Source organism: Pelophylax lessonae, assembly GCF_965119305.1.
Source record: "Pelophylax lessonae genome assembly, chromosome: 12".
NCBI classification, from domain to species: domain Eukaryota; kingdom Metazoa; phylum Chordata; class Amphibia; order Anura; family Ranidae; genus Pelophylax; species Pelophylax lessonae.
In genome coordinates, this window is record NC_138779.1 from 191762118 (window position 1) to 191782618 (window position 20501).

The following is a 20501-nucleotide window of genomic DNA, read 5'->3' on the forward strand; positions in this document are numbered from 1 at the left end:
CACCCACTGGTGTCAGTAGTTTTTATTTTTTAGTATTTTAATTGTATTATTTTGTATTATTTTATTTTATTTTTTTTACAATGTCACTGACTATGACTCTGTCCATTCAGAAAAGGAAGGAGCTGGTGAATTACATATTTAACGACCCCTTTCCTGGTTCTCTATTGTGACATCCCCTGCAGCAGCTGGCAGGAGAGGGGGGGGGGAGCACAGTGGGGGGGGGGACCAGGGGAGCACACAGGGGCTCAGAGACAGCAGAACACAAGTGAACTGGATAGGAGGAGTGGCGGCATACAGACCAACCAATCTCCTCCATTTTCCTCCTGCAGCTACAGGAGGAAAAAGGAGGACAGTGATTTCTCTACATGCTGCCCTCGCCACCCCTCCTATCCAGGTGTACAGGGGAGCCGCACAGGCCAGCATGGGGCCCGGTTGCAATTGCAACCCCTGCAACCCCTGTAGTTACGCCCCTGGTCTCAGTAAGTTTGTGGACAGGGAGATCCAATTCAGAAGGTGGAGGTAAGAACAGGTCCAAAATGGAGAAAATCAAACTTGTCACCCCATGAAAAGGGAGAGGTCCAAGGCTCATAACCTCAGAAATAAGCACAACTCACCCTCCACGCCAGCCGCTGCCATGAACATCTTGTATGTAGTGTGCAGAAGCTGTCTTCCTCGCAGTATATCTGGTCCAAGAATAAAGAGATAAAAAATACATTTTTTTGATTTTTCCGTTTTAAAAGTGCATGTCCATCCCAACAATGCACTTCTGTTATTTGTACAAAGTAATTTCCAAGAGTTTTTTAGGGCTTTTAAGGTGCCAATAAGTCAAAATAACATAATATTTAAAAATTAATCAAATTTTTATTTTAGAAAATATATAAAATCATTGATAAAAACAATTGTCAATCTAGTTGAGACAATACCACAAACAAAACACATGTTTCGCTGTATATGTCTAGCTTCTTCAGGAGGATTTAGTTTGGATAACACTCATATATGGAATGCTGCATCTTTTTGGAAAGGCAGTAATCCCTATGGTGAAGGACTTGGGGCTGAATCCCCAAATACTTTTTTTGTCTGTTTTTCAATTTCAACACAACTCCACTGAGGACCCTTAGGATCTAGAGATTAATTTTTAACACCCAAAAGACTTTAACTGTGTACATAAAAAAGTGCCCAGTGAAGAACACAAAAACTGCACAGGGTGTGCGGAATGGTCTGGCCTCCGAAGAGGTTGGACCCTGACCCTGATCCCCCGGGGCGCAAGACTCCTGACAGGGACTGAGGTACTTCTGATGGTTTGCCTGGCCAAAACAGTTCTCTAGAGGGACTGCCAAAACAGCCCTCCCCAAGTACTAGGTGGGGCACCCCGAAGGGAAACCCCATGAGGTAGGTCGAACTAAGCCAGAAGGCCATATACGCCCCCACCCAAGAATAAAAAATTCCTCTGGTCCAAGCCAAAAGGCCTGTCCCAAGAGGCAGGTGTGAAAAAAAGTGTGTATGGTGCAGTGACCAAGGTGCCGAAAAACTCAAGGCGAGCTGCCCCTCACCAGTGATAATTAAGGCACCCCTGGGCTGCCACCCCAGGGGCACGTACACCATGGGCTTTTTTTCTGTCTCGACCCCCAGCCGGACCCGTTGTAGCCCATCCCTACCAGGAGGTTTGGAACGTGGACAGCATTAGGGAGAGCCCGCCTTCAACTGGGGAAAAAGGCCCCCCCTTGCAAGGCCAGATTCAACCCAGGAGGAAAGGCCCTCCCACCACCATCCCAATTCCTTACCAATTACATCCAGGAGCAGTACTAACCGGAAATTGGCGAAACCGGCTTTCTCGCTCCCTTCAAACTGATAGGGACGGATCCCATTCAAATCAGAAGACAATGGACCCATCCGACTTTCTCTGACAGTGCCTACTTCTCAGTCCCCCAGATTCACCTGGAGCGCCCAGGTTCATTTCAGCCCCTGCCCCTACTAACCTTCAGGGTCCATACCAACTGATAAGAACAGATACTATACTTGATCTTAGCCAAAAGGCCGAGAAGGATCTAGAGATTAATGCCACAGGAATAGGACATTTCGTGTATCGCAAGGGGCAGATTTTCCCAGAATAGTACATCAATTGTAGTATGATGGTTGCATACGTAACTCACAGAGGATACTGAGACCTTGTGCTTGAGCCAAAGGGCATACAATTGTGCTGAATAGCTGCCTCTCCAAGAGCAATCCGCAAATTAAATTCAGAATACTAACCACAAAATACAAAGCCATTCACAAATCTGCCCCGAGCTACATCACCAATCTTGTCTCCAAATATCACCCAAACCGCCCTCTCTGCTCCTCTCAAGACCTCCTACTCTCAAGCTCCCTTGTCTCCTCCTCTCATGCTCGTCTCCAGGATTTCTCCAGGGCCTCTCCCATCCTCTGGAACGCTCTACATCAACCTGTACGGCTATCTCCTACTCTAGCTGCTTTCAGTCGATCCCTGAAAACTCATCTCTTCGGGGAAGCCTTTCACTAATCTTCCTTCAGCTCATTCCCTACTGTTACAACCTCTTGTAACACCTGTCCCACCCCATTAGATTGTAAGCTCTTCTGAGCAGGGCCCTCTTAATCCTCTTTTTTTGTATTGTAACTGAATTGTCTCCCTTTTATATTGTAAAGCGCTGCGTAAACTGCTGGCGCTATATAAATCCTGAATAATAATAATGCTGGAATATTTACCCGCCTAATTTGTCCTATGTGGACATCTGATCCTTTCCAAGGATGTAGCAGATATTTGTACCCAACATAGTAGGTCGAAAAAAGACACTAGTCCATCTAGTTCAAACAATAAAAAAATAGACCTTGTTGGTCTGTTAATTATACCATTCAAAGAGTTTTGACCAGACAACAAATAGGGGGCGCCGTTCAAGGCTCCAGGTGGGTCCTCTCCTGTGGTACACTGCTGGGAGTGCTGGCGCCTATCCCAGCTCCAAACATAAAAGGTACTATGCACCGCACATCACTGCAAGATGTGAAATGACAGCTTCGGCCCAGGCTCTAGCCAAGCAACGCTCACTCCACCTTCTGAGCTTAATCATGGGGATCAATGATATTCATGGGAATTAATGATTAACCACTAAAAGCGGAGTTCCACTCATTTTGTGTTCATTAAAAATCAGCAGCTACAAAAAGTGTAGCTGCTGACTTTTAATAAACACACACTCACCTGTCCCATGATGTGTTCGACCAAAGCCTCAATCCTCTCCCTCTTCTCCCCGCAGCTTGCGGCTTCACAGCCCGGTGCGCACTGCGCATGCACGAGTCACGCTGCGCGTCCTGAATGGATGGGCAATCTTCTGGGACCTGTGACATGTCCCAGAAGATTGCAGGGAGGGAGGGGGAGAGGAAAACTTCCGCTTGAGCCTAGGGGGCCTGAGCGGACGTGGGAGCGGGTATCTGTCAAATCTAGGTACCCCCCCCAAAAAAAAAAAAAATTGACATGCCAAATGAGGCCTGTCTGGGGGTCAGGAGGCCTTAAAGTGGAAGTTCCACTTTTGGGTGGAACTCCGCTTTAAGGACCAAGCCTATTTGTGACACTTGTTGTTTACAAGCTAAAATCAGTATTTTTTGCTAGAAAATTACTTAACCAAACATTATATATATATATATTTTTTTAGCAAAGACTCTGGAGAATAAAATGGCGGTCCTTGCAATATTTTTTTGTCACGTGGTATTTGTGCAGCAGTCTTTCAAACGCAATTTTTTGTGGGAAAAAATACACTTCGCTGAATTAAAAAAAAAAAAAAACTAAAGTTAGCCCAAATTTTTTATATATTGTGAAAGATGATGTCACGTCGAATAAATAGATACCTATCATGTTACGGTTCAAAATTGCGCACACTCATGGAATGGTAATAAACTACGGTATTTAAAAAATCTCCATAGGCGACGCTTTAAAAAACATTGTTTTTCCCAAAAAAAGCTTTATTTGAAAAAAGTACAGGTACAGTTATAGCTTAAAAAACAACTCTAGGTTATACAAATACATGTAGAGAAAGGTAAGGCACAACAAAGCCATATCAAAACATTCATGAGTATATAGGTGGACATCATGAGTGTAAGCATAAAGCTAAATCTTAAAAGAGTATCCATTATATAAAAGATGAAGATTAGTGTCAACTAGGACTTAAGTTGAACTCTGTTTATGGTCAGGATAATCCCCAGGTTGGAAGGGTTGGCTGGTTTGGGTGTTTGAGTAGAAAGCCTTACGTTAGTATATGTTAAAAGACTGTCTATTGTTCTAAGCCAGTTTTTGTTTTGAGTAACGGTTCATTTACTCTGATGAGCTATATTGGAGGGCCTTGATATGGCCTTCTTGTCACGGAACCATGAACCAGACGTACAACAACAGATAAGTGAAAATAAGACAGCTTTATTGAAAAACAAGCTATAAAGCAAAAGTCCAAACGGATGGCGAAACCGATGCAGAGTCTTTGCGAAGCCAGGGGTCAGGAACCAGCAGGGTAGTCAGACGAAGCCAGGATCAGGAACCAACAGGGTAGTCAGACGAAGCCAGGATCAGGAACCAACAGGGTAGTCAGACAAAGCCAGGAACAGGAACCAGAAGTAGCAGCAGTCTTAGTAGCATGTGAACACAGGAGGACCAAGCAGGGAACTGAAGCCACAGACCTCCTATATATATGAGCTAGGCATCCAGCTCCTCCCAGTGGGAAGGAGGAGCCGCAGGGTGGGAGGCTACAAGAAACCCAGAAACCAAGATGGCCGCCAGCACATGTCAAACGAAGGAGAACAGCAAGAAGGTAAGACCATGACAGTACCTCCCCCTCAAGGGCCCCTCCTCCGCGGAGTAAAGAACGGTTTCTGAGGGAAGCGTGCGTGGAAGGCTCGGAGCAAGGCAGGAGCATGGACATCTGCGGAGGGAACCCAGGAACGCTCCTCTGGACCATAACCACGCCAATGAACCAAAAACTGCACCCGACCGCGGACCAGGCGTGAGTCCAGGATATTGCTCACCTCATACTCCTCACGATTGCCCACTCGGACCGGACGAGGCCGAGGAACCGAGGAAGTGAAACGATTACACACCAGAGGCTTCAACAGGGAGACATGAAACACGTTGGAGATCCGCATGCCAGGAGGAAGCGCAAGGGCATAGGCTACCGGGTTTACCCTGCGAAGCACTCGGAAGGGACCAACAAAGCGAGGCGCCAGCTTGGGAGTGGGCACTCGAAGGTTGAGGTTGCGGGTGGACAACCATACACGGTCTCCGGCCTGGTAGGAAGGAGCAGGCGCTCGTCTGCGATCAGCCTGGAGTCTCTGGCGCTGCGCAGAGACCTCAAGGGACTTCTGGATCTGTACCCAAGAAGCACGTAGGACGGAAAGGTGATCCTCCACAGCCGGAATATCCTGGGGAGAGAATACCTCCGGTAACACGGCAGGTTGGAACCCATAGTTGGCCATGAAGGGAGACGTCCCAGAGGAAGAGTTCACCGCCGTGTTCCTGGCAAACTCAGCCCAAGGCAGGAGGTCAACCCAATTGTCTTGGTGATCGGAGACATAGCAACGAAGGAATTGCTCCAAGGCCTGATTGGATCGTTCTGCGGCCCCATTGGACTGAGGGTGGTAGGCCGAGGAGAAGGAGAGATGAATCCCCAACTGGGAGCAAAAGGCGCGCCAGAACCTGGACACAAACTGACTCCCCCGATCCGACACAATCTCCTTGGGCAAACCGTGCAACCGGAAGACCTCCCTGGCAAAAATCGTGGCCAACTCCTGTGCAGAGGGTAACTTCTTGAGAGGAACACAGTGACACATTTTGGAAAACCGATCCACAATCATGAGAATGACCGTATGGCCTCGGGATGCAGGGAGGTCCACAATGAAATCCATCCCCAGGTGTGACCATGGGCGCTCTCCGGTGGCTAAGGGTTGCAGAAGGCCCAACGGAAGGTGCCGAGGGGACTTACTCTGGGCACAAACGGAGCATGCCGCTACATATGCGGCGATGTCGGAACGTAGGGAAGGCCACCAGAACAGACGTGAAACAGCCCAGGACAGCTGATTCTTTCCAGGATGCCCCGCGGTCTTGGAGTTATGGTAGGTTCGCAACAACCGAGTGCGCAACTCCTCAGGCACAAAACATCTGCCGTTGGGTCTCCCAGAGGGAGCACCAGATTGAGCCGCCAAAATCTGCTCACCCAGGGGAGAGGTCAGGCTGGTGCGAATGGCAGCCAGGATCTGATTCGGAGGTATGACCGAAGTCAGAATCGACTCCTCCGTGGACAGGTCGGAGTACTGCCGTGATAAGGCATCAGCCCTGATGTTCTTGGAACCGGGTAGGTAGGAGACCACGTAATTAAAACGTGACAAGAACAGAGCCCATCTGGCCTGACGTGGTGTCAATCTCTTGGCCTCAGAGAGGTAGGTCAGATTCTTGTGATCCGTCAGGATGAGGACCGGAACCACCGAACCCTCGAGCAAGTGCCTCCATTCTTTAAGAGCCTGCACGATGGCCAATAACTCCCTGTCACCAATCTGGTAGTTGCACTCCGCGGAAGACAGTTTCCGGGAGTAAAACCCACAAGGAAGCAGAGGACCCTCTGGTGTTCTACGCTGAGACAGAAGGGCGCCTACTCCCGTCTCAGACGCGTCCACCTCGAGTACAAAGGGCAACCCAGGGTTGGGATGCGACAGAATCGGAGCCGACACAAAGGCGGACTTTAGAGCCTCAAAAGCTCGGATGGCCTCGGGCGGCCAGACCTGGGAATTACTGCCCTTCCTGGTCAGATCCGTGAGAGGCTTGGCTAGCATGGAAAAGTCCCTGATGAACTTCCGATAATAATTGGCGAAGCCCAAAAAGCGCTGCAGGGAGCGAAGACCACTGGGCTGGGGCCACTGTAAGACAGCCGAAACCTTCTCAGGATCCATGGAGAACCCCTCAGCGGAAATGATGTAACCTAAGAAGGTTACCTGGGATCGGTGAAATTCGCATTTCTCAAGCTTACCAAACAGCTTGTTCTCTCGTAACCATTGCAACACTCGTTTGACATCCAGAATGTGGGTCTCCATGGACTCAGAATATACCAAGATGTCATCCAGGTAGACCACCACACACTGCTGCAACAGGTCACGGAAAACATCGTTGATGAATTCCTGAAAGACTGCGGGCGCATTGCACAGCCCAAAGGGCATAACCAAGGATTCATAATGACCGGTCCTGGTGTTAAACGCGGTCTTCCACTCATCGCCCGCCTTGATCCTTACGAGGTTATATGCCGCCCTCAGGTCGAGTTTGGTAAAGACCGTGGCCCCTTTAAGGCGATCGAACAGCTCGGAAATCAAGGGTATCGGGTAAGCGTTCTTGATCGTGATGCGATTGAGACCCCTGTAATCGATGCAAGGCCTCAACTCACCGCCCTTCTTTTTCACAAAGAAAAATCCAGCCCCTGCCGGGGACGAGGATTTGCGAATGTGTCCACGTGAAAGCGCCTCCCTCACGTACTCCTCCATGGCCTCATTCTCCGCTACCGACAGTGGATAGACTTTGCCACGAGGAGGAACGGCACCCGATTGTAACTCGATGGCACAATCGTATGGGCGGTGCGGAGGTAGGGCAACCGCGCGCACCTTATCGAATACATCCCGGTACTCCTCGTATTCAGGGGGCAACAGAGAGTCCGAGGAAGTACACAGCAACTTGACAGGCCCATGGATGCAACTAGTCCCACACTGCGGTGACCACGAGAGGATCTCGGCCGATCTCCAATCGAAAATCGGATTATGCTTCTGGAGCCAGGGGTACCCCAAGACCACCGAGTAGTGTGGAGACGAAATAACCTGGAAGCAGACCGACTCTCTGTGGACGGCACCAATGGCTAACCCCACTGGAAGGGTCTCATGAGTCACGTGTGGCGGCAGAAGGGGTCTGCCGTCTATCGCCTCAAGAGCCAGAGGAGAACCTCGAGCCTGCAGAGGAATGGAATTGGCGGCAGCGAACACACTATCAATGAACAAACCACCAGCACCAGAGTCCACCAACGCCTGGGTCGTCACCGAGCCCCCGACCCAGGAAAGGACAACAGTGATCAGTGGTTTGTCAACACGGGAAACCGGGGACGAGGAGACTCCACCCAAGATCTGCCCCCGACAGGATCTCAGGTGCGAGCGTTTCCCTGGACGGTTCGGACATGCCAACCGAAAATGCCCACCGAGACCACAGTACATGCATCGGCCCTCGCGTCTCCGGAGTACCCTCTCCCCCTCGGACAGGCGAGCAAACCCCAGCTGCATGGGTTCACCCCCAGACAAGTCATCCCCAGGAGGCGTGGGAGGAGAGGGAGGCACGGGTGGGACAACAAAGGTAGGCGCCAATCTGTTAGGAGGCCTCCGCAGACTCTCCTTAAAGGAAGGTCTCTCCCTGAGTCTGGTGTCAATCAAAATCAGGAAAGAAATAAGAGACTCGAGCTCCACTGGTAGTTCCTTAGCTGCAACCTCATCCTTCAAGGCATCCGAGAGACCATGAGAGAAAGCAGCGACCAGAGCCTCATTATTCCAGCCCACCTCTGCTGCCAGGGTACGAAACTCAATGGCGTATTCAGCTATGGATCGTGAACCCTGTCTGATGGACATAAGGAGCTTCGCAGCAGAGGCAGCACGAGCCGGCACATCGAATACCTTCCGAAGAGAAGCAACAAAACCGGAAAACTCGGCAACCACCGGATTATTGTTCTCCCATAAAGGGCTGGCCCAGGCCAAGGCCTTGTCCGAGAGCAGTGAGATTAAGAAGCCCACCTTTGATCTCTCAGTAGGAAAGGCATGTGGCAGCAACTCGAAATAAATGCCCACCTGGTTAAGGAAACCTCGGCACTGAGTTGGCTCTCCCCCAAAGCGCTGTGGAAGGGGGGCAGAACCGGACATACCCCGAAACACCGCGGGCGCAACAACAGGTGTCGGGGTAGACTCTGGCGCAACAACCGGAGCAGCAGTAGGAGCGGACCCAGGAGCGACAACCGACCCATCGGCAACGGGAGCGAAATGAACCGTGCGTTCAAGCAGGGTTTGCAACGCCACGGCGAACTGACCCAACAGGTGATCCTGCTGATCAAGTCTGGCAACCAGCGTGGGTAGTGAGGATGGCCCTGTACCGTCAGAATTCGTGGCCTGTGGTACCGTGCGTTCAAGCAGGGTTTGCAACGCCACGGCGAACCGACCCAACAGGTGATCCTGCTGATCAAGTCTGGCAACCAGCGTGGGTAGCGAGGATGGCCCTGTACCGTCAGAATTCATGGCTTGGTCCTAATGTCACGGAACCATGAACCAGACGTACAACAACAGATAAGTGAAAATAAGACAGCTTTATTGAAAAACAAGCTATAAAGCAAAAGTCCAAACGGATGGCGAAACCGATGCAGAGTCTTTGCGAAGCCAGGGGTCAGGAACCAGCAGGGTAGTCAGACGAAGCCAGGATCAGGAACCAACAGGGTAGTCAGACGAAGCCAGGATCAGGAACCAACAGGGTAGTCAGACGAAGCCAGGAACAGGAACCAGAAGTAGCAGCAGTCTTAGTAGCATGTGAACACAGGAGGACCAAGCAGGGAACTGAAGCCACAGACCTCCTATATATATGAGCTAGGCATCCAGCTCCTCCCAGTGGGAAGGAGGAGCCGCAGGGTGGGAGGCTACAAGAAACCCAGAAACCAAGATGGCCGCCAGCACATGTCAAACGAAGGAGAACAGCAAGAAGGTAAGACCATGACACTTCTATTATCTAGGTGAGAAGTAAGTATTTTAACGGGGTAAACATAAATGTTTTGGTTAAGAGAAAAGAGTCATATGTTGTAGAGCAGGCATGTCCAACCTGCGGCCCGAGGGCCGCATGCGGCCCAGAGCCACAGGCAATGCGGCCCACTGCCCCCTGAAATTTTTTTTTGCTGGGGAGGAATGAATTTGGGTCAGGGGCACAGCCAGAGCAACTAATGGTAGGCAGAGGTTGCCTCGGAGGGGAGGGGGGGAGGCGAGCATGTGCAGTGCTTCTGACTCCTATCACCATGACCACTTCAAATCACTGAAGTGGTCATGGTGGTTAGAGTATTCTTTTATTATCTCTCAGAAGACGTAAACCTCTGTATACTGATTCCATTTCATTTCATCATCCTCTAGTTGTGTTAAATTAGTGCGGGGGGCGCGGCGGCGCGGGAAGGGCGCGGGAAGGGCGCGGGAAGGGCGCAGCAGCATTTTAGTACATACCTTAACTATAGTATATATTTTATATGCGGCCCGAGAAAATTTCTCTACACTCAGTGTGGCCCAGAGAAGCCAAAAGGTTGGACACCCATGTTGTAGAGTATCAACCCTATTTCGGGTAAGGGTGTGGGAAATAGATAAATGGATGGGAGAGGGTTTAATATGGGGATGGTGTAGTGGGAGGTGTGAAAATTTTAAATCCTTTTTCCTGTGTATTAACATTGACTGATCCTTTGTGAATATGTGTGAAGATGTTTTCCCACTCTTTCCCTGAAAATTCGGTAGAGAGGTCGTGTTCCTATTTACGGCATGTTGGTTGGAGTTAGGGTTATGCTCGGTAAATAGCATTGAGGAGGTAGCTGAGCTGAGGCGTCTCTGAGGTTCATTTTTTAGACAAAGTAGCTCAAAGGGTGTTGGTTGTTGGGACCATTTTGGAAGGTCTCGGTTTTTGCCTAGAAAGTGGCGGATCTGGGCATGGGACCAGAATGGAAATGCATGATTTGTTGTTTTGGATTCATGAGAGGACCGTGATAGGAAACGGCCATTTTCAAAGAACTGGCCTGCTCGAACATTTTTGTGCGGCCAACCTTCTGGGAGAAAGGACTCTATCAAGCCTGATGGGAAATCTGGATTTAGACAGATAGGAGTAAGGGGTCCCGGGAATGACGATATTTTATGTTTACGACATGTCTCGTGAAATGAAGCTAATGTGCTGCCTATTAGAGGGTGGTGTTTGCAAGGTAGGGGGACATTGGAGGACGTGAGCCAGGGAGTTTGATGGAGAGGTAATGGGAGCATAGAGTGTTCTAAGTGGACCCACGCTTTGACTTGGGCATGGATATTCCAGTCGATAATTCTTGTTACTTGGCATGCTTGGTGATATTTATAGGCGTCTGGTAAGCCTATGCTCCCAGTTAGTTTAGCGGAGGTCTGTCTGTTAAAGCTCAATCTTGGACGAGAATGGCCCCATAGGAAAGTTGTGCAGGACCTTTTGAATGATGAAAAGTTTAATCGGTATGATTTGGAAGTGATACAGTAATCTAGGAAGAATTTTCATCTTCATTATTGCAGCTCTTCCGAACCACAAAAAGAGACCCCCAGACCACGTTTTCAGGTCTCGCTGTATATTGTGGAGTAGGGGGAGATAGTTTTTAGCATATAGGTCAGATAGTTTGGATGGTAATTGAATTCTGAGGTATGTGATTGAGTCTTGGGTCCAGTTGAAGGGGAAATTGGAGAATGTAAACATCCCTTGTGACAGTATTAGGCAGTGACAGGTACTCTTTATCGAGGGATCGGGTGTCTAAAAGATCCCAAACCCCTCCTCTGCACTCCAAAGTATTAAAAACGCAGAAATGGGCATTTTTGAATACAGTTTTTTTAAATTGACGCCGTTGGCAGCCGAGTAAACCAGAAGTGGCGTCGCTTCCGAATTACATGTTCGGAGACCCGATCAAAGCCAAATCTGTCTTTGTTTGGGACTCTTACCAGCCAGCGGACTTGCCGGCTGGTTGCTTGGGACTCCTGGTGGGACAGGAGACTCGGGCAATGAGGCAGAAAGCGGCGGGGGGGGGGGCGTCCCCTCCTGCTCGCTGGGATTATGGCTGAGCCGAATTGGTTATCACCAGAAAAACGACCATCAGCTCTAAAAAATGGTACCGGGGAGATTCCTCTAGCTACAGGCATCATCCCGATACAACCACGTCTTCAAGCCGACGTACGGGTACGGGTTTGCGGGAAGTAGTCAAAGTGATTTTAAAGTATCCTTCTCTTCTCAAGTCCCTCTTCTGTGATCCTGGACCCTCCCACATGTCAAGTGCCCCCACAGCAAGCAGCTTGTTATGGGGCACCCAAGCCGAGTCACAGCTCCCTGTATCCATTCAGACACAGAGCCCTGACCTGGCCCAGCCCCCTCTCTCCCCTGATTGGCTAGCTGACTTTGATTGACAGCAGGGGGAGACAATGGCACCGCTGCTGTCTCTCGGCCAATCAGGAGGGAGAATCTCAGATGGCTGAGACACTCTCGCTGGACAGAGAGGGACCTCAGGTAAGTATTAGATGGGCTGAGGGGGGCCGCTGCACACAGAAGGCCTTTTATCTGAATGCATATATTGCATCATGAATGCATTCAGATAAAAACAACCTTTCAACTTTACAACCCCTTTAAGCTCTGGGGGTGGAGTGAAACACATTGGGGGTGTGGCTTGGCTGTAAACTGGGCTAATGCTGTAATTTCACATATCCACAGGGTCTTGCAGTGATGTGTGGTGCATAGGACTCTTTTTGTCTCTTCTATTCAAAATGTATTATGTCTGTTTTATAAGTGCAAAAAACTCTGTTGATCGTGTAAGTAAGGCAGCAGAATGAAAAAAACTGACCTGATTCCCTCATCCACACACTCGAGGTAGATGGGGGAATCCTTCCACTGAGATATTGTATTCTGGCAGTGGGGAGACTTCACCGCCATCAGAATACACAGATCAGTGCTGCAGTCTATAGCCTGCAATGCTGATCAACCAGGGAAAATCCAACAGGGCGGTTGTACAGAATCTGATCGGTTGATTGACTTCTGTACACACAAAGTGCCCATACATGGATCAAAAATTTAGCAGCATGTGTCACTTAACCAGACATCAACTTTACAACTGGTCTGCACATCAAATTCATTTTTCTATTTTTTAAGGATATATAGTGGTATATAAGGGATATATAAGGGAAAAAAATGTGCAAAAGTATTAAAAAAAAAAAAGTATACCATTTTTTTTTCTTTTGCTAGTATTCATTTTGTATTGTATTTTTTGTTAAGTTGGCTTGGAACAGCCAACTTACTGATATTGTATTTAAACTTCTTCTTCTTCTTCTTCTTCTTCTTCTTCTTATTTTTCTGGCCGCATAATTTTTGGACACTAACTCCTCCTAGACCGTTCAAGCTACATACTCCAAACTCGGCACAGACCTTCATACTGTTCTGACTCGGTGTGCTATATCTTTTCAGACTGGTTTGAGTTACGGTTTTCCTAAAAATTAAAATTAAAACCCAAAAAATGCCCATAGACTTTCATTGACAGGATGTTCAGATGACCCAAGCTCCAAATCCCATTAGACTCAATCAAGCTTTTCTATCTATCGATCGATCTTCAAACCTTTTGTATCTATAGATTGATCTTCAAACCTTTTCTATCGATCGATCGATCTTCAAACCTTTTCTATCAATCGATCGATCTTCAAACCTTTTCTATCGATCGATTGATCTTCAAACCTTTTCTATCGATCGATTGATCTTCAAACCTTTTCTATTGATCGATCTTCAAACCTTTTCTATCTATTGATCGATCTTCAAACCTTTTCTATCTATCGATCGATCGATCTAAACTTTTCAAACTTTCTGGTCAGGCTTTCTCAAGCCAACTTAAAGTTTGTCTCAAACTTTTTTTTCTAGTTTAATATTACAACTGTATCAGTTGAACCAAATAGAGAAAGCTGCAAATGAACACTGCAGCCAGAAGGTGGCGGTGTTCACCTGCAAGCGGCTGAAGGCTTTTAGGCTTCATGCACATTGGGCATCAAAAACTCAATTTTTAAGGGCGTTTGGCTTTTTTAATTTTCTGCATCTAAACGCCCCTCCACGTTAGCCTATGTGTCCTTGCAAACAGTAGGAGCATTTAGGGGTCAATTAAAAAAAAAAATGAGAGGAGCGCTCTCTCTGGCAGAAAAATACGTGCCTCCCGCGTGCATGCACGGGAGTGATGTAATCGCGCCTCCGGCCAATCAGATGTCCGGAGGACGCGAACCAGGAAGCAGGACGGCCAGAACATGTTGGCCGTCCTGTCGCTGAGCGGGCGGCACTGCGGGGGCTTCGTTTTAAGGTAAGTATTTTATAATGAGCTAGTATGCAATGAAATGTATACTAGCTCATTATGCCTTTGTCTTACAGGGTTTTTCTTTTTTTTTTCTTTTTTTTGGGGGGAGTTTACTTAATCGCACGTGAATGGGGAAACGTTCTGTAAGATTCCAAAGATTAATAAAATAACATAATAATAAACAGAGGGGTAAAGGGATTCAGTGAAAAGTATAGATGCGGATTTGTGAAGATATGGATAAGAGAGTTATTGCCAATAAAGAATGGGAATGAATAAATTAAAACGGGGGCTAAAAACGGAGATTGAAAAGTGGTAGATCATGGGATGGAAATGAACAATAGAAATCATAAAAATAAAAGTAAAACTAAAACTAAAAATGCAGATAAAAAAAAAAAAAAAAAAAAGGAAGTGAATGTTTACAAATGGAAACGGAAAACACAAATGGGGTGGATTTTCTAAAAGCAAATAGACTGTGCACTTTGCATGTACATTTGCACTCATTTTCCTTAGTAAATGTAATGTGGTGAAGCTTCAATTTGTAAAAACAAATCAGGTGCAAGGAAAATTAAAATGAGCATTTTTAATTGCACGTGATTGAATGATGGAGATCAGCAGAGCTTCACCACATTTTCTAGGCTGTGGGGGAAATTAGTGCAACTGCAAAGTGCAGTCTATTTGCCTTTAGGGCTAATTCACACAAGGGATGCACCGATACCACTATTTTAGCAACGAGTACCGATATTTTTAAGTACTCGCCAATACCAATTACTGACACCCATTTTTGGCATTTAGGGAGATCAAGATGAGGAGGAGGAGGAACAGAGAGGGGGGGTCTCTATCATCTATCAGTGTGCTGTGTACAATTACCACCTGGATTAGACCAAGTGATGAAGAAACACAGCACTCCCAACAGAGGCGTAAGTAGAACCTTCAGGGCCCCGGTGAAAGAAACCATGAAGGGCCCCCCGGACCCCTGGCCGGGGCCCTTTCCATCAAGCTTGGGGCTCTTCCCACTGATCCTGGGGCCCTTTACGCTCATTGCAGGGCCCTTTATTACAGTCCCGCAGCGGGACCCTTTCACAAGTTCTGCAGTGGGCCCCCTTCCTGCCATCTTGGGGCCTCCCCGCGATGGTGGAATGCCAGGGCCCAGTTGCAAGTGTGACCTTTGCGATCCTGGAAGTTCATCCACTGGTGTCAGTAGTTTTTATTTTTTGGTATTTTAATTGTATTATTTTTTATCATTTTATTGTATTTTCTTACAATGTCACTGACTATGACTCTGTCCATTCAGAAAAGGAAGGAGCGAGTAAATTACATATTTACCGACCCCTTCCTGGTTCTCTATTGTGACACATCCCCTTGCAGCAGCCGGCAGGAGAGGGAAGGGAGCACAATGGGGGGGGGGGGGGGTATCGGTTTTAAGTATCGGTGCATGAGTTCCGATACTCATGCAAATGCATAGTATCGGCTTCAATAAAACCCCAGCTCACACCATGAATTGCACAGAAACACGCTCTGCATTCCTGTGTGATTCACATGTGATCCGGGCGCAGTGCGGTTTCAATGCATGTACTACTTTAAAGCAGAAATTGACCCAAAAGGGGAAGTTCTGCCTTTCAACCCCCCTTCTCTCCAATATTTGGAATGTTTTTTTGTTTTTTTTGGGGGGGGGGGGGGAGCAGGTACCTACCTCTGGGACAAATTTTGACTCATCAGTCCTGAGCACCTGCTGCCACTTTTCTGCAGCCTAGTTCCCATGTTTTCGTGCATAGGACATGGAAAGAAGACTAATCGAATCAACTATGCACAAAAACATAGAAACTGGGGTGCAGCAAAAAATGGCAGCCAGTTCTCTGGATTGATTGTCAAAATATGAAATATTTGGCTGTAGCAGGAGGCAGTTTGTTGGTGAAGGGCTGGAGAGCAGTACAATAATAAGTGTCTGCAGACAACAGTGAAGCATGGTGGAGGTTCCTTGCAAGTTTGGGGCTGAATTTCTGCAAACGGAGTTGGATATTTGGCCAGGATCAATGGTGTCCTCAATGCTGAGAAATACAGGCAGATACTTATCCATCATGCCATACCATCATGTAGGCATGTGATTGACCCAAAATGTATCTTGCAGCAGGACAATGACCCCAAGCATACAGTCAATGTCATTAAAATGGAAGTAAACCCTCCTATCGTTTTCAGGCAAGGAAGCTGCCATCTGTTTAATCTTCAACTGCCTTGATGTTGCACATGTGACCAGTTATGACACCAGCCATTGGATGATTCGGTGTGCCAGGAACGTAGCTGTTTTTTCAAACTGTTAAATCGATGGGTTTACTTCCGCTTTAAGAACTATCTTGAGTGTAAAGAAGAACAAGGCGTCCTGGAAGTGAAGGTTTGGCCCCCACAGAGCCCTGATCTCATCATCATGGAGTGTGTCTGGTATTACATGAAGTGACAGAAGGAGAGGCAGCCGACTTCCACAGATGATCTGTGGTTAGTTCTCCAAGATGTATGGAACAACCTACCTGCCGAGTTCCTTCAAAAACTGTGTGCAAGTATACCAAGAAGAACTGATGCTGGTTTGAAGGCAAAGGGTGGTCACGCCAAAAATTGATTTGATTTGGATTTCTTTCTGTTCATTTACTTTACATTTTGTTAATTAATAAAAATAAATTATTACCACTTCTATTTCTGAATGCTTTCTTATTTTTCAGGGTTTCTTTCACACCTGCCTAAATCTTTTGCACAGCACTTTATATATTATTATTTATATATTATTTCCTGAAAGCAGAGACCCTGGGGAATTTAATGAGGGTAGTTGCAATTTTTTATGTTGCAAAATATTTGCACGGTTATTTATTAAACGCATATTTTCAGGGAAAAAAAACACATTTTTTTTTAATTTTAGTGCAAATAAACACAATATTATACCCATTTTCTTAAAAAAATTAAATCTAAAAGATTAGGTTGTGTCGAGTAAATAGATACCAAGCATGTTAAGCCCTAAAACTGAGCACACATGTGAAATCGCAAAAAATGATGGTATCCAAAATTCCTCCATGCTCACCACTATTACTTGTAAACTCTGGCATCAGTGTTTACAATTGACAGCGAGATGCGGATGCCCGGGGTGCAATGTAGATGCCTACACCCTTCACTGGATAATCTCTCCGAGTGTGGGAGAGACGGAGCCAAATACAGTGTGCGGGAGTACTAGAGCCGACTGGGTACTTCAGCTTAATACAGCAACAAAAGTAAGACATGTGGAAGATAGTGGGGCTTTTAGAGAGGTGGGGAGAAGATGGAGCAGTGGAGAGGGGGTTGCATGCAGAGGTCAGAGCTGAAGAGGGGTGAAAACGAGATGTGGATGGAAATGCAGAGATAAGCAGCTGTGGAAGAAGGCTATACTCTGTATTGTGTGTTTAATGCACCCCTAAACTCTGCACTATGTACGTAACGCACTCCCGAACTCTACACTCTGTGTGCAACCTCCCCAAACTCTGCACTCTGTGTGCAACCTCCCCAAACTCTGCACTCTGTGTGCAACCTCCCCAAACTCTGCACTCTGTGTGCAACCTCCCCAAACTCTGCACTCTGTGTGCAACCTCCCCAAACTCTGCACTCTGTGTGCAACCCCCCCAAACTCTGCACTCTGTGTGCAACCTCCCCAAACTCTGCACTCTGTGTGCAACCTCCCCAAACTCTGCACTCTGTGTGCAACCTCCCCAAACTCTGCACTCTGTGTGCAACCTCCCCAAACTCTGCACTCTGTGTGCAACCCCCCCAAACTCTGCACTCTGTGTGCAACCCCCCCAAACTCTGCACTCTGTGTGCAACCCCCCCCCAAACTCTGCACTCTGTGTGCAACCCCCCCCAAACTCTGCACTCTGTGTGCAACCCCCCCAAACTCTGCACTCTGTGTGCAACCCCCCCCCCAAACTCTGCACTCTGTGTGCAACCTCCCCAAACTCTGCACTCTGTGTGCAACCCCCCCCCCCAAACTCTGCACTCTGTGTGCAACCCCCCCAAACTCTGCACTCTGTGTGCAACCCCCCCAAACTCTGCACTCTGTGTGCAACCCCCCCAAACTCTGCACTCTGTGTGCAACCTCCCCAAACTCTGCACTCTGTGTGCAACCCCCCCCCCCCCAAACTCTGCACTCTGTGTGCAACCCCCCCAAACTCTGCACTCTGTGTGCAACCCCCCCCCAAACTCTGCACTCTGTGTGCAACCCCCCAAACTCTGCACTCTGTGTGCAACCCCCCCCCCCCCAAACTCTGCACTCTGTGTGCAACCCCCCAAACTCTGCACTCTGTGTGCAACCCCTCCAAACTCTGCACTCTGTGTGCAACCTCCCCAAACTCTGCAGTCTGTGTGCAACCCCCCCCCCCAAACTCTGCACTCTGTGTGCAACCCCCCCAAACTCTGCACTCTGTACATAATAAACTCCTTATATTCAATGCCCCTTTAAGACCTCCTACTGTTAGTGAAATGTGACCACACCCACTAAGTGATGCGGTTTGTAGGGTGTGTGTGTGGGGGAGGGGAGAGGGGGGGTTTGGGGGTTCGTGGCTGAGTTCCTGTACCTATTTTCTGAGAAAAAAAAAATATATATATATATATATGTGTGAACTGCTGTACCGGTAATAAATAACATATACTGTATATAATTTGTGATTTTCAGATTCAAAGTTGCTGTTCAGTTTTTATGTGGACATGACCTTGTTAAACCAAGAAGTGTTTGACCAAATCTAGTTTTGCTTTACTTGAACACAATGGGGAAGCGGATACTATTGTGGTGTAAGTGGGCAATATAAACTGCTGGCAGGGAAAAGTATACATTTTAGCTTGATTCCATTGTGTTAGAGGAGCTCTTGTCAAGTTTAAAGTAGAACTATAGGCAAAACTATTTTTTTTATTTTGGATAGAGCAAGGGAGGGTAATAACTAGGGTTTAACCGTTTATCGGCAATGCCGATATATCAGGGGCCGATATGCACTTTCCCCGATCTATCGGAATCGGCCCCTGAGGTTACCGATATTGCCGATATTTCGGGAAAGTGCTGTACCGGAGTGATGCCTGCAGCTAGAGGCATCACCCCCGTACCGGCGTCCAGAGCCGACGGTCAGCTGTTCTGTAATGACAACCGATGCGGCTGAGATGCGCCTTCTGCGGCTCGCCCGGGTCTCCCTTCCCACCTGGAGACCCGGGCATCCTACCTGCTTGACCGCCGAAGAAAAGACCCTGTCAAAACCGCATACAGCTCTAGTGTAAAAAACCCGGAAGTGATGTCATGATGTCATGTGCGCATTAGCATTACAGCTATGTGTGCGGGTGGAGAAATGGGAAAGATCTCTCTCCTACTGGCTCTACTGTAAAAGAAGCGCTGACGCACTTCTCTTTCACTGTGTCGGCAGGGAGATCAATGTGTCGGCGCCATATACAGTATATGTAGATAAACACACACGCAAGTGTGTTTACGCTTTGGGGTGCACACCCTAATGCAGTAGGCTGCACACCACTATGCCCATAACACCCCCCCCCCCCCCCAATTGAAAATTCTACACAAAAAATGATTGGTTAAACCCACAAGTGCTTTTTTATTACTATTATTCCTTTATATAGGCTTTTGAAATTGACAAATGCAGCAATTTAGAATTTGAAATTGAATGAAGGGTTTAGCACTTTTTGATAGATAAGTAATGCATGTTATATAGAACTATATAGATCAGACCAAAATGAGGGACAAATGAGGAGGAAATAGGGACAGAGGGACTTTGTTCCGAATGAGGGACAGTCCCTCTAAATCAGGGACGGTTGGGAGCTATGCATTTGTAAGCGATTTGAAAATTTACAGCAGGGATCCTCAAACTACGGCCCTCCAGCTGTTGTGGAATTACACATCCCACGAGGCATTGTAAACTAGGCTTGATGGGAATTGTAGTTCCTAAACAACTGGAGGGCCAGAGTTTGAAGACCCCTGATTTACAGTATGTGCTCTCAGAGATATATGTTGCCATTTTTCTAATAAAGTGTTTTTATTTTGGATAATACAGTAATTGGCTTTGGATACCAGAATAAAAGTGAGCCTGTTCCTTAGCCTTGCATGGACATATCCGAGGTTCACTTTAACGTTAAAAGAAAACACTGCCCTCCATCTTTGATTCTGTAAAGAGAGCTGCAAAACATGCACTGCTAAAGTAGGAAAAGGCAATATAATGCAGAACATATATCTGCAGAGAGCTAACATTTGATCGACCCTTACCTTCATTTACATGTAAATAGGAAACAGATCTAAGTGCCTCCATAACATCAAAGTCATGGAGATAAATCTGGCTCACAAGCGCTCTACTGTTAAGACAAACCCGGGATTTATATGATAAACCGCTGACGTGCTGCCAT

General features: G+C 47.4%; 1 protein-coding gene across 1 annotated transcript in view; it reads right to left on the reverse strand.

Annotated features, from left to right (window-relative positions):
• Positions 1-20501, reverse strand: part of TMEM145 (transmembrane protein 145) — a 218499-nt gene that overhangs the window by 23779 nt on the left and 174219 nt on the right. The window contains exon 8 of the mRNA XM_082273591.1: positions 615-683. Coding sequence (XP_082129717.1) covers positions 615-683 — 69 coding nt within the window. The remainder of the gene's footprint in view (positions 1-614; positions 684-20501) is intronic.